This window comes from Lotus japonicus, chromosome 6 (genome assembly GCF_012489685.1).
Source record: "Lotus japonicus ecotype B-129 chromosome 6, LjGifu_v1.2".
Lineage (NCBI taxonomy): Eukaryota > Viridiplantae > Streptophyta > Magnoliopsida > Fabales > Fabaceae > Lotus > Lotus japonicus.
The window spans coordinates 932489-947745 of NC_080046.1; the positions used below are offsets into that span (position 1 = coordinate 932489).

At 35.2% G+C, this 15257-nt stretch overlaps 2 protein-coding genes across 2 annotated transcripts; one reads left to right on the top strand and one right to left on the bottom strand.

The window, feature by feature from the left end:
* Positions 1-5756: 5756 nt before the first annotated feature.
* LOC130722802 (uncharacterized) lies at positions 5757-8197 on the bottom strand. The gene is made up of 5 exons (XM_057573651.1): positions 6820-8197; positions 6634-6735; positions 6356-6540; positions 5990-6205; positions 5757-5903 (listed from the first exon to the last, which is right to left on the bottom strand). Exons 1-5 carry the CDS (start codon positions 8195-8197, stop codon positions 5757-5759), a joined length of 2028 nt encoding a protein of 675 aa, XP_057429634.1.
* A 4010-nt stretch (positions 8198-12207) lies between these two features.
* LOC130722805 (F-box/LRR-repeat protein At3g26922-like) lies at positions 12208-13790 on the top strand. Its single transcript, XM_057573654.1, has 3 exons — positions 12208-13155; positions 13238-13399; positions 13503-13790. Exons 1-3 carry the CDS (start codon positions 12208-12210, stop codon positions 13788-13790), a joined length of 1398 nt encoding a protein of 465 aa, XP_057429637.1.
* Positions 13791-15257: the final 1467 nt, after the last annotated feature.

Sequence of the window (15257 nt, forward strand, 5' to 3'; positions counted from 1 at the left end):
GACGATGATGGACTCAAACTTACAAATAATTTTAAATTCTGAGTACCAAGTCTACATGGCTCCCCCATATCACAAAAAAGTTATACTATGTTCCAGATTTCAGAGTACCAAATTATCAGCAAATTCACAAACATCACGTCCAAAAAGGTTTTAATTTTCTGATTTGGTTTCCTAATGCACAAAGATCAACAATTTCCTATTATTAAATTTGTAGTATAAACTTTTGATTTGATTGTGTCTAATTAATTTTCAAATCTTAATATTTAAATTAATATTTGACTAAAATCTATTTTTTTTATTCAAATATGTATATTTGGTATCAAAATATAATTATTTAATGGTTTAAATCTGCAAGATTTTCCTCCATTTAAATGCTATATTCAATTTTTTTTTAAAAAAAAAACCTTTTGACTAAACCTATTTAATGATTATTTCAAAAATTGAAGTTAGTCAAATATCAGCAAAATTAACGTTAGTCAAAATTAATGCTAAATTTCAGGTTAATTAATTTTAGTCAAATACTATATCCCTTACATTTTTTTATTTTAGTGATTAGTGCACTTATTAAATGATTTTTGAATTAACCTATTTAATAATTATTTTAAAAAATAAAGTTAGGTAAATATCAAAAACATTAATTGCTAAATTAATTTCCTTTTATGAAAAAACATTATTCAGTACACCTATTTAATAATTCTTAAATACATTAATTTTTACTCAATTAATAAATTCAATAAATGTTTTATTCCTTTCCTAAAAAATGATTTTAATACACCTATTTAAAATTTTTTAATTACAGTAATTTTTAGTCAATTAATGAAAGAAATTAAATTATATATATATATACAATAAGTGCTATATTCAAAAAAATTTTAAAAAAATCTTTGAATTAACCTAATTAATGATTATTTCAAAAATTAAAGTTAGTCAAGTATCAATAACATTAACGGCTGAATTAATTTCCTTTTATAATAAATATTTGAATATTTAAAAATATTTGAATCAGTTTATATAATGGAATAATTAATATATCATAAAACATGCATTTTTATTGTTTTAATTCATTTTCTATTTTAATATTTATTCAAATTATTTTTACTATCAATAAGATAATTACGGAGCAAAATACAACACCTCTTTAATGTTGATTAATCAACTATCGTTGTATTTAATTAATGTCATTATTTAGAGCAAATTATTGACAACATTAATAATGTACAATTTGTTGCAAATTTCTTACATTTCCGAACTAATTTATGCCTAAAAATGTTTTAATTACTAATTTTCATTGACTTCCACATCATGTTATTAAATGACGCCGTGCCTTAAAACCAAGTAACATAGTCTGTTACTAAAAATAAATCGAATTTCCCACAAATAGAACCAAATATGATGGCCTAAAAGGTTGATTCCTATTATAACTCCACACTATAACTCTTTTGTCCGAATACCCGATGTCCTAAACCTTGATGCCAACTACAACTATTTAATCGGTGAGACTGTGGTATATTTACCCGTGTCATTGCATCTATGACGAAGGAGTTGTATCTAACACCACACACAACGTGGTGTATCAAAAAGTATTCGATAATATTTGACACGTAAGTGCTTATTTATCTTACAATTAATTTCAAATTAAATGTTATTATTATGAAAACTGATATGGTTATTATTTTTATTTTTGACAACATAAAAAGATGTCAAGCAGTTTATTGATCATGTAATTTGAAGGTTTATTGGCGCTTTTATAAGGTTCGTTTATCATTTTCAAACTATACACAGTTTATATTTTTATTGGTTAATTATTATTACTCTTATATAAATTTTTTACCTTTGTAGGTTCTATACCTCAAATATGCTTGATTGACAACAAGATCGGTTATGAAGTTTTTATCATTAATCATAGACTACAACTTCTAATAAGCGTTCATGTCGTTGTCATTGTTATGTTTATCTTATTTCAATTTCAATGTAATGCATTCCTTCAAAATTTGGTTCTTATTACTATTCAAGTGTTGACATTGTGAGGTTTATACAACCGTGAGGTTTATACAACCTCATCAAATTAATATATTTATTGTTGCCCATTCATCTACCTGTTTGTATCATATGTTCGGTTTCATATCTGTTCTACTTACTAAAAAGAGTCTAAACTAAGTTAAAACATATTTCTACTGATTCATCTTTAAAATAAATGTAATCGCCGTGCAACGCACGGGTAAAGAACACTAGTACTAATTAAAATTTCACCAAATAAATACTAATTAAATTTCTTTTTCCTAGATTTATAAAAAAATGTTGCTTATGAATTCATTGAGTAATGTATGGATATTATTTAATAAAATTCTCTTATCATATATCAATAACATCCCTCATTTTCAATTACTAAAAGTAATATATACTTTAACATTTAACATGTTATAACCAACGCGATCATATTATCCAAATTAATTAATTAATTAATTAAAATAATAATATAACTTTATATTCTTTTATGGAGTGGAAGTTTAACGTACTTTTACCATAAGTTTTAATTTAAAACTATTTCATACATATTTATTCTTGAATTATTTTATAAAATGGTTACTTTATATACCAGCTCCAACAGTATGTAAGCATTGAGAATATTTGTTTGGTCAAATATTAGAAAGTGACGTTTTTTTTGGAAAAAAAATAACCAGAAAAAAAGGAAAAATAAGTTTACATTAAATAATTTTGATTTGAATGGAATATTCCGTTAGCGTCTTTTTGAATGAGGTTAACTTGATAAAATGAGTGGGGTGGAGTGTATATTTTGAATAAGAATGGGGTGGAGTGTTTTTCTAGCAAACCTTGAGGGGGGTAAGTGTATTTTACTCTTAACTATTTTATAATATTTATTATTATTTTATATTTAATATTATATTTTAAATTATTATATAATATAAATATAAAAAAAAAATTTATTCAGATTATTAATAAAATAATATAAAATATTAGCTAACTAATAAAGTATTAAATTATTAAATAAAAACTTTATTTGATATTAATTATGAACATTGACTTGAAGAAACAATTATACAATAACATAAATTATGCTTATTACAAAATTTATTATTTATATAATAAAACTTTAAAGACTATAAATATTATATAATAATATATCACCAATTACTCTATCTTATATTTTTATTTATTAAAATTTTACATTTCAATATTCAAATAATATTTTAATATTTTTTTGTCACAATATTTTTATATTTTCATGAGAGGGTGTGTTTTCATGGTGATTTATGTTTCAATAATTTTTTTTTTTTGAAAACGACATGAATAGTATTAAGAATTGCTTGAGACAAAATAGTCCCAAGACCAGAGCCAGGTACAATATGAATCAGAGAAGTTCCTGAAAAACGATGTGCAAAAGTGCACCAAACCCACCACCAACCCGCAGGGTGACCACTAGCATATTCCCAAGAAGGAGCCTCATTAAAACCTTACTGAGAAAAACCCATTGGGAAAAACCCCAGCAAGGAAAAAGAGTACCACCAACTTGGGATAGCCACCCAGCTACTAGGAAACATGAAAAAAGTCCAAAACAGCATCTGAAACTCGTACACCATTAAAACAGCAACATTTCTAAATTTTATATGACACATAAACAGCAAACAGCAACAATAAGCAGGCCAAACAGCAAACAGAAAACAGGCGCAGCAGCAACAGCAAACAGGCAGCAGCGACAGCACTCAGCAACAGCAAACAGACACCAGCAACCAGGCAAAAACAGCTGCAACAGTACTCAGCAAAAACAGACAGCATTATCAAACGACGCAGCAGCAGTTACAGCAAAACAGAAAGCTACAAACAGCACCAGCAGCACTCCAGAAAACAGCAACAGCAAACTGAAAAACCAGCAAACAGCAAGCCCCTCCAGAAATTTACAAAACAGCAAGACAGCGACAAAATTGATGCGAATACTACGCCGCAAAATCTCCCATAGCTTTATGACCCTGCAGAAACACAATAAGAAACAAAACAACCAGCCAAGCATGTTATGTTAGCCTTGTTGTCCAACATATTTCCAAATTGGCACCTCACGAGAACATCCCTCCTTTGCGAGTGTGTCCGCCTCCATATTCCCTTCCCTCAAAATATGAGACACCCCACAGCACTCCACCAATGGATATAAATAATCAATCATATTCAACTCATTAGTTAAATTCCAAGGTCTATTTTTTGTTCCGCTCACCCAATCAACAGCAAGACTTGAGTCACTCTCAATTAGAATCGAAACTATCATGAATTGCTGACAAAATAATAAGGCATACAAGATTGCCAAAACCTCCGCCTCATCAGCTCGTTTTACCTCCACCTTTCTAGAAAACTCCCCAATCACCTCCTTTGCACTATTCCTCAAAATCCCCCCAATGCCTGCTCGTCCTGATTGAAAAGAACCATCCACATTGAATTTCAAAATCTTCCCTTGAGGTGGTTTCCAAGGGATAAGAGGCCGTACACTAACCTTGGCAGATAGATCAATTTTTGAGAAGCCCCTTTCAAACTGAGTTGCATCATAAGGACAATCTTTCCACCAAGCTCTTATCCAAGTAAACAGTAAAAATACATGAGACTCCCAAATGGCTTCCACATCAAAAAGTTTATCATGGAAAATCACATTATTCCTTGCCATCCATATCTCCCAGCATAATGCATAAGGAATCATCTCCCACAGAATTCTTGATGTATTTTTGCGTAACTGACTCCACTCAGCCAGCAATGTCAAAACTGATTCTGGAATAGACCACATAATGCCCTCCCTCTGTAACACTGCTGTCCATAGCATCCATATCTGGGGACAATGCAAAAAAAGGTGTGCCACTGTCTCTGTTGTAGACAAGCAAAAAATACAAGATGCACCATTCTCTAAGACCACCCCCCTTTGTTCCAAGTTCTCCTTTGAAGCAATTCTGTTCTTCTGCACCTGCCACAAAAATAAAGCAATTTTTGAAGGTAAGATAGGCCTCAAGAATTGAGGGACAGACCATCCCTCCTCAGTGAACCATCGGGCTTCCACAACTGCACACATAGACTTTACACTGTAGAGCCCCATATTATCATGTTTCCAAATTATGGAATCTCTGTCCGCCCTCTCCCCCTGTTTGGGAACCAAAGTCTGAAGGAGTGCCTGTAAATCATCATACTGTTGTCTCTCCCAACCCAGAAAATCACGTACAAAAGCAATATTCCATATCCATTGAGGACCTAAAACCGTGCCATACTCCCTCACCAATGCCCTCTTATTAACTGCTAGTGCAAACACCCGAGGGAAAGCCACTTTTAGAGGCGCAGAACCTATCCAATGATCCAACCAGAAAAATACATCACTTCCCCTCCCTATCTGACAAACCAAACCATCCCTAAAGACATTGCCCACTAACCCACTATCACGCCAAACACCATACACATCTGCCAAAGGCTTAGATAATTTTTTCACATCAGCCGGGTCAACATTAAAAGATATCAGCTGCAGTGGTAAACCATATTTTTTACAAACCACCTCCCTCCATAGAGCATCTCTCTCCCGACCAAACCGCCACACCCACTTTAAAAGCATAGCCTTATTTTTCCATTCAAGAAAACCCACTCCTAGGCCTCCAAACCGGGTACCCTTACACAAGTCTTCCCATGCTATCCACATGATTTTATTTTCACCAGAAGGCCCCCCCCATAGGAACCGACGCATAATCCTCTCTATCCGCTGAATTATCCCCTTCGGAGCTTTATAGAGAGCCATATAGTACAATGGAATAGCATTGAGAACATATTTTATCAGAACAAGTCGACCACTTAAAGTCAAGAAGCGTGAACTCCACAAACCCAATTTTGCAGTCATATTTTCTAGCACCGGATTCCAGAAAGACAATCTTCTAGGATTGCCACCCAATGGAGACCCAAGATAAATGAAAGGTAGCGTGCCGATTTTAAAATTCCACCAAGTTGCAGCTTGTTGTACCATAGAAGAATTGGCATTCACCCCATAAACCGCTGATTTGTTAAAATTTACCTTCAACCCTGAACTGTATAAGTAAGCTTCAATTGCCATGGCTAGAGACTGGAACTGAAGCTCATCACAATCAGAAAACAGCAAGGAATCATCTGCAAACTGTAAATGATTTATGCGGAACCCCGGCGCCAATTCCACTCCACATGGTGCGTCCCCTTCCAGTAACTGATTAAGCATGCAGGACGTCCCGTTTGCCACAATATTAAATAGTAAAGGTGAGAGGGGATCACCCTAACGTAGTCCCTTCTGAATATTAAAGAAATCAGAAGGCGAGCCATTAACCAGGACTGCTAAGGAAGCTGTTGAAACGCACACCTGCATCCAGCTAATCCATTTTTCCCCAAAACCCATTTCCTGCAGAAGCTCCAGCATAAAATCCCATTCAACATTATCATAAGCTTTTGCAAAATCAATTTTAAATAGCAAACCTCCTTCTGGCCTTGAAGCCATGGTGTGGACAATTTCATTAGCAATTAGAGAGCAATCCGCAATCTGACGGCCTGTAGTGAAAGCGAATTGGTTCTGACTTAACAGACATGGCAGCATCGAACTCAGACGCACAGAAAGGACTTTTGACAGCAGTTTATAAATACTTCCAATTAAGCTGATTGGCCTGTAGTCCGATATTTGCTCTTGTTCACCCCCTTTAGGAATAAGAGCTATAAAAGTGGAATTTAGACCCCTCACCAGCTGTCCTGACATGAAAAAATCATTGAAAAAACATAACAGTTCATCTTTAATTAAGTTCCATAATTTTTTGAAAAAATCCATGCTGAAACCATCAGGACCAGGAGCTCTATTCCCATCAAAATTCTTTACCACCTCCCATATTTCCTCCACTGTAAAATCTGCTTCCAAAAAGTGTTTTTGTGCCTCCGACACTTTATTTAATTTGCTGTTTGAGAACCACGGCCTAGGACCACCATCCTTGCGGAAAAAATTAATAAAATGTGCTCGCATAGCTTCTTTTATCTCATCTGGGGAAGTTAACAGACGCCCACCATACCTTAGCTGCGTGATGGTTTTCTTTACTGTACGTGCCTTACACACACGGTGAAAGTATTTTGTGTTTCTGTCTCCCTCCTTCAACCACCTTACCCTTGACTTTTGTAACCATATTCTTTCCTCCTCACGGTATGCTCGCCACAAAGCCTCTAAAACCATCCTTCTCTCCTTATTCAGAGCCTCTGAACCCCCCTCTGCTTCTAACTCACTCATCACCTCCTGTAATCTTTTCTCTAAATTGGCAATTTTTTCTACACCCCATGCACCCTTCTTTCTACGCCACTCTCGAATTTTTCCTCTCAATCCTCTTAGCTTTTGTTGCAACACATAACCCGACCACCCTTGATACACAGCAGATGTCCACCAAGCCTCCACTAATTCTTTAAAACCCTCCTCATCAACCCAATGATTAAAATAATAAAATGGTTTTGGTCCCGAATCAGGCACCCCAAAAAATAAACCCACCGCCCTATGATCAGATACATTCCATGGTAAAACAGATTGAGAAATATTAGAGAACGTTACCAGGACCTCATCAGACACTAACCAACGATCCAAGCGACTCCAAATCCCTTCGTTCCGACTAGAAAACCAAGTATAATCGCCATTATTCAGTGGTAAATCCAATAAATTGCTGTCTTGTACAAACTGCTGAAAGGATGAATCACCCACGTCAAGGACATGACCTGATGTGCGTTCAGAGGCCAGTAGCACCGCATTAAAATCTCCCCCTATACAGACCAAACCGCCATGGCATAAAACCCGTTGCTTTAGAGCTGCAAGACAAAGACTACGATCTGACACAGAATGAGGACCATAAACATTTCCAATCAGCACTGTTTGATCAATATTAGGCAACTTCACAGTCAGAAGAATAAACCACGTTTCTACGGCCACTGTCAGAACCTGCAAAGAACTCTCCCTCCACAAACACATCAACCCCCCAGCTGTTCCAACAGAACTAGATTCAGCATGCTGCATATTGAGACTTTTAGTCCAAGAAATTACTGTACGCTCCCGAAGTTCATTCAGTTTTGTTTCCTGTAACAGAACTAGTTCTGGTTTCAAATGCAAAATTGCTTTCTTTACTGCTTCCCGCTTCGTTGTTCCTCCCAAGCCACGGACGTTCCATGTCAGCCAAGGACCTGACATATTAATTGAGGTGTGGATGATTTTGGCGAATTTGAGTTTCTAAACCACGGAGCATCAAAGCCTCTGATCCTCGCGGTTTCAAATCCAAACGTTTTCCAAGTAGCCATGTTCTCTGAGCTCTAGTTGACACTTCATCCTCCCCGGGCACCGGCTCTAGAAAATCAAGTGGGAGGGGTTTCGGTTTGTTCTTGCTTCCCTTAGGACGACCCCTCTGTGATGACTTCTTTGACGAATTTGTATTCTGGCCGTTCTCTTCTAATTGAGTCTCAGGGATAGCAGCAGCAGCAGGCGTGACTGGACCAGGAAACACAAAAGATGGCGAAATTGGTGAACATGAACGTATTGTTACCTCAGGTGTGGAAGCTAAGCGCACAGTAGCCTCTGGAATTGCACGATGTCGAATTATTTGGTGTGGTGATGTATGCACAAACACGTCTGTGATTCCCCTTGACTCAGAAACTTGCAAATTTTCATCAGAACCCGTAAAAGCACCGACTGTGTTTTTCTGGTTTTTCCTGATAGGTAAACACGGCTTAGTTTCTGATTTGTTTGTAAATAATTGTGGGTCCCAGTTCAATGCAGAATAAGGCCAACAAATATTTGATTTCTGATTCAAATCATCAGCATTAAAGGAATAACCAGTAACAGCAAAACCTCTTCCTTGATTTTGAATAAATTTATCCAATATTTGATTTCCATTAAAACAAATCTCATCAGATTTTAAATTTGCTCTCCACACCTTAATTTCCTCAATTGAATAACCTGAATTGATGATATCCTCCAACTGTTCCTTCTGTTGCTCCCCAGAATTGATTACATTCGTATTTTGAATGTTTTCTGTAACGTGCAAAACTGCTGTCCCCTCAGCTTGCAGACGCTCAAACTTGTCGACAACCCCCTGTTCCATCTCCGGCGCCGCCACCGTAACCGGCAAAACCACTCCCGCCGTGAGACTCACTTCTTCCAGCGCTCCAGTGGATTCGGATTTACAACACGTCTTCAAGCCCTCTGCCGCACCATCCCGAAATATCTCATCCTCTTCATCCAAAACATCATCAAACGGAGTTTCTCCATCTCTCCCATCGTCTCCCCCTTCTTCCCCCATGCTTCCATCATTAGTGCTCAAATCCTCATCTGAATTGTACACTTTTACTGGTGTTGCCGGCTTCACCTCTACAGCCCCATAATCATAAGCTGTAGGATCCTTTTCAACCAAGACAATACACGACGTACCACTCACATCAACCGCCATGGTAAAACAGTGAAGAATCGGATGATGTGTACGGACCAAAATGCGAGCAAAGTCTGCTCGATGTCGCAACAAAGTAGCAGAATCAGACATAACATAGTTCCCTAGCCTGTTTCCGACGGATGTAAAGAATGCTTCGCTCCACAAGCCCAGTGGTACCTGCCATAATCGAATCCAGATAAGTTGGGTTACGCCAAAAGAAAGTATTGTACAGGGCTTGATATCACACAGCTTCTGTTCTAAAAAGAAACTGCATTCTGTGATGGTTTCTTCCATCTCATCCTTTGTTTCAAATTCCAGTAGCACCTCATCTGCTCCCAGGGGAATTAAACGAAAGTTGAACAAACCAATCTGGCTAAATTGTTCCTGTAATATTTCCACTGGCATGGACAGTAAGGTTCGTGCCCTGGCACATCTCAGAACCCATTCTGCATCTAAGTCAGAATCCACCACACGTAATTGGCATGTTGCTGGTTGGACTGCAGCACCAATCAGCCCTAACTTGACGTCTGTTGCTGGAGACGGTTCTTGCTTCCTCCCCTGCTGTTGTGCCTTTGGTCTCCACACTTTCCCCGGAACATTTTCCCCTGATTTATGAGCCACAGGTGTGCGCAAAGGTGGCTGAATATTTGCTTTTTGAACCACCAGGTATGAGCCATCTAGCCTCATACCATGGAACATACGAATTTCTTCCCAGGCCTCATCATTACAATGAAAACGAAGAAAGCCAAAGCGAAAACGCCGGTGATACTTTTTCTTCTGCTGAATGAAGACACTCCTCAGTCGTCCTACCCTTTCAAAGACTGATCGCAATCTCTGGGTTGTCATTCTATCACCTAAACCATCCACAAAAACTGAGAATGACTCATTTTGATGTTTGCTTCTTTGAGTCCCATGAATTCTTGACTGGTTTATTGGAGCTTGCTGCTGTCTTTGTTGTTGCACGTTTGCTCCGTGTTGGTTAAACCATGGTTGCTGCCGAGTTGTTTGATGATCCGTTTGCCTCCCAATTCCACCATTATTAGTAGTTCTTCCATCTCGTTCCCAATGTGTACCTTGCTGTCTGAAAGTTGTACGTTCAGCTCCATAAACCCGATGATGTTTCTGGTATTGGCCCCCTCTGGCTCCCGTGGAGTAATTTGAAAGCCGCCACCTTGGAGATCCCTCCCACCGCCGTACATCCTCCGATTGACTCCAAGGCCGGTGCCACCGCGCCGGAGGTCTCCAACCAGACCCTTTCTCTCTCTCTCTCATCTCTCTTTTATGTTTCAATAATATCTTTCATTTTCGGAAAAAATATTAAATATTTTTAATGGATAATTATGTAAGAACTAATTAATTTTTTTGAGTGAAAACTAATGAATTTAATTATATGTTATATTAATATATATTTAATTCATTAAATGTCATAGACTTTACCAAAGTGTGGTTTCCTTCTACCCTTTTGCATGAGAGGGGTGTTCTCATGTTTTTTCTTCACTCAATAAACTTTTTGTTATAAAAAAAAAATCATAATATTGAAATTACTTTTGCTTAGTAGTTATTATTAGCAATAGTTTAAAATAATCATATTATTAACCATTAATTATTGATACATGTATATAGTGATATGAAATATTAATTTTATTCCGTAATAAAATTAATTGGTTTACAAATGCTTTTCAACATATTAATTTTGAGTCAACTTTTTAATATATTTAATGATATTTATGGTAATTATTTTAAAATATTTATAATTTTTATATTTAATACTATATTTTAAATTATTATATAATATAAATATAATAAATTTTTTTTTATATTGTAATTTTAATTATTTCCTTAATTACTTTCCATATGTCTAATATTGTTATTTTATTTGCTATTTTTTAAGTAAGAAATTTATGTAGTCAGATTCAATAGTTTATAAATAGGGCAACTTGTGACAAATTTTATCATTAGCATTGGGTGAGTGCTTCTTTTTCTTCAAAAGTTGCAAATTGTAAAGGAAAAGTGATAGTTTATCTTCTGTTAAGAGTGGGTGGTGGTGAAATCTTCTGATAATAGTCACTATTTCGAATAGAGATTGTTCTTTGGTTTCAACATCAGGTTATCATTTCTTACAATTTTTTATTTTATTTTTAATTCTTGCTCTCTTGTAGCTATAGCTTTACACCTTTTCCTTTAATTCTTATGTTGTTGGTTTCTTTGGGCTTGAGTGAACTGTGATTTCAAAGATTGAAACTCATTATTGTTTTGTTGGTTTTAGAGCGTTAGACTATTCTTAGCTTTAGATTGTACTTTTTTAGCTCCCTCTCAACCCTCAAGTTAGGGAAAATAGTGGCAAATGATAGATGAGTTGAGTACTTGTGATTTAATAGAGCAACCTAGATAATATATGGTGTTTTTGATTATTGTCAAAGAATTATAAAATGGAATGACTCTTTAAATTTGTGTAATTAAGATAAAGAAACGTTAATTATGTTGATAAAGCGTTTTCGTGAATCTTACATGAGTTTCTTCAAATTGGTGCAAATTATTTTGTTAAGGTCTAAATAATATTATTTTCTCTCCTTGTCTCTAAAGGAGAAAAGCATGCTTTCCTCCTGTAACCAAAAAAAAAGGAGAAAAGCATGCAAAGTATTTAAATAATATTAGTTGTATTAATGTCAACAATCATTGTGAGTATATTGTACTTTTTCAAATTTAGTTTACCATTGGAGTTCTTGTCCTTCCCCTTTAATTTCCTTCTAATGATAATTTGTATAATATAGTTGTAGGCATGGATGTGAATTCACTTATTAGTAACAAGTTCCAAAAGTATCACGATGAAGAGAGAAAAGATCATACAAGTATCAACATATGTGATCTCCCAAATGAGATTCTCCAAGCGATCTTGTCAAACCTACCCATCAAAGATGCAGTGCGAACAAGTGCACTGTCTAAAAGATGGATAGACCAGTGGAATATGGATATCTCAAAAGTTGACTTGGAAGAAGAAAGAGATGAGAAAAGACAACAATTTATACACTTTGTGGGAAGATTACTTATGGTGTGTAAACCATCATGTATCAAAAAGTTTTCTCTCGTATTCAAAGTTGGCAAGGATGCTCCACAAGTGCATGAATGGTTATGTGGTTTCATAAACCCTAAAGTTCAAGAAGTAAATATTGATCTTTGGGGAGTGGAGGAACCATTAGCTTTTCCAGATCACATGTTTACCTCTGAAACATTGGTAAAGCTTAACCTTTGTATGCAACATGTTATCAATATTCCTTCTTCAATTTTTCTACCAAACCTTAAGACTTTGACTTTGAAAGAAGTTATATTCCCTGGTAGTTACTCAACACAACAGCTTTTCTCTAGGTGCCCGTCCCTAGAGGAGTTGACCTTAACAGATTGTGATTGGACGAATGTTACACAAATTTGCATTATTTTTCCATTGCTTCAAAAATTGATAATAAGGGAGTGGAATGATGATGTTGATGTTGAAGATGATGCAAATGATGTTGACGCTCCAAACAAATGCAACATATTTATCCTTGGAGCTAACTTGAAAACATTTTCTTATGATGGTGATCTCATAAATAATTACTTCTTATTTAATACAACCTTAGTCAATGATGCAACTGTGGAGGTTCACACATGGAATGCTGGTTATTTTGTGTGCAAATTTCTCATATTCGTCTCAAATGTGGAAAAACTATCACTTATTGACTCAGCTATAGAGGTTTGGTCTCATCTTCTAATATTTTATTAAATAGATTCTCTTACATGTAATTTTAAAATTATTTTGATGGTGTATGTCACAGGCTCTATCTCATACCTATTATTTCATGGAGCACTTACCTTTGTTTCACAAGTTGGTTGAGCTTCATATGGGCGCATCGGAACTCCCTATTAACTTGGCTAGTGAAGGCTGCATGACCATATTACGAAAGTCACCTATTCTTAAACTTGTTAACTTTGTTAAGGTAACATCTTTATGGTTGAAATTTTTTTATTTCTATTTCCATATGCATGCTCACAAGTTTTTTTAATGGTTAGCTAATATTTGTTTTGTCAATAACAATGTAGGGGGTCTCTCTTCCTCTAAATGGTGAAAACAACATTGGTCCACTACCAGTGTGTTTTAGGACACACCTCAAGACCATCAAGATAAATAATTTTTCTGGGAAGGAAGAAGAGTTAAATGCCATTCAATTTCTATTTCAAAAAGCACTGGTCTTGGAGGAAATACATATTTATAGAAATGAAAATGAGTTTGACATCGATGGGGGACCAGAGAGACTTGACATGTTAATGGAGCAGATCGTAGAGTTTCCTAGAGTTGCGGATTGTGACATCATTTTTGAGGAAGAGTAGAGAATGATCATTGGTTGATCAAAGAATGTCATACTCTTTTTCCTTCACTAGATTTTTTTCCCAATGGGTTTTTCCTAGTAAGGTTTTAATGAGACACATTCTTTTGGATGACCATTAGGGGGTGTTTCGAATAGTAATGTTGTCTGGATTTATGCTATTTTTCTCTACGACATGAGAGGGTTGTTCTCATGTGGTTTATCTTTTTCAATAATATATTTTGTTTTCAAAAAAAATTTAAATGTACCCAAAAAAATAATAAATAAATTTATGAAGTTAATTTTAATTAAAAATATATTTGGATTAGATAAAAAAATGTGAATTTGACATGGTTACAATGAAGTAAATTTATTGACCGTTTTTGCAAATTTAAATATACAAAGATAATTTGAGTGAATAATATTATTCAAAAGAAGTTTTTACTTATTAATTTTAAGCCTTAATTTTAAATGTTATACCTCAATATTTTGATGAGTGTTGACTTTTAGTATTTTAACTTCGATAGCCTCTCTACAAGTGTGTAGAGTTGCCTACAGTAATAAAATATCGATGACTTAAATACTCTTTTGGCCCCTGAAATTGTAAAGGGAATCAAATATGGTCCCTATAAAATTTTCGCCTCAAATTGGGTCCCTAAAAATATTTTTTTAATCTAATTGGATCCAAAGTGCGCCTGAGTCTGATGTGTCATGTTTTTTTTATCAGGTCAGCTTTTCCACGTTGCTTCCATGTCATATAATTAATTGTTATTCCTTTTTTTATTCCAACTAATATTATTTAAAAAACCTAATCTAATCTTCTAAGAATGTAAGAAGTTATCGAAGAAAAAGGAAGACAAGGAAGAAGGGAAGAAGAGAAGGAAGAAGGTTTTCACACAACCGGTCGGTGATGGAGGCCACGGTAGGGTTAGCTTGATGGTGGTTCAATTTGGTGGAGGGATAGCTTGATGGTGGATCTAGGGTGCATGATGGTTGTAAGACCCCGAATTAAATAATTAGATTATTTATTTACTTTCGTCGTGTTGATTAACTAAGTAATTATATTTTATTGTTTTATGATATTTTCACGACTCGAATCCTATTACGAGTCACAAAAATTATTTATATAATAATTAAGTTCAAATTATGTTTAAGGTTGACACTGTAGTCAGCTTAAGTAATAGCACGAGCCATATTCGCACCCGACTACGGTCGAGAGTGTCCGGAAAAGGCTATATCCGCTCCTAGAGCACTGTTTAAGAGAATTTTAGAATTGAAGGGAGAATAAGAACCTCTACAGTACCTAGACCACGGTTTCAGAATGAAAAAGTACAGAAGGTGACAGAATCTGAAAATCAATTATTAGAAGCAGCTTTTTCACAGGAAGAGATTTGGGATGTTGTTAAAAATTTTGATGGAAATAGAGCACCTGGGCCCGATGGATTTAGCATGGATTTTTTTAAAAAAAATTTGGAACCTAGTGAAGGATGAT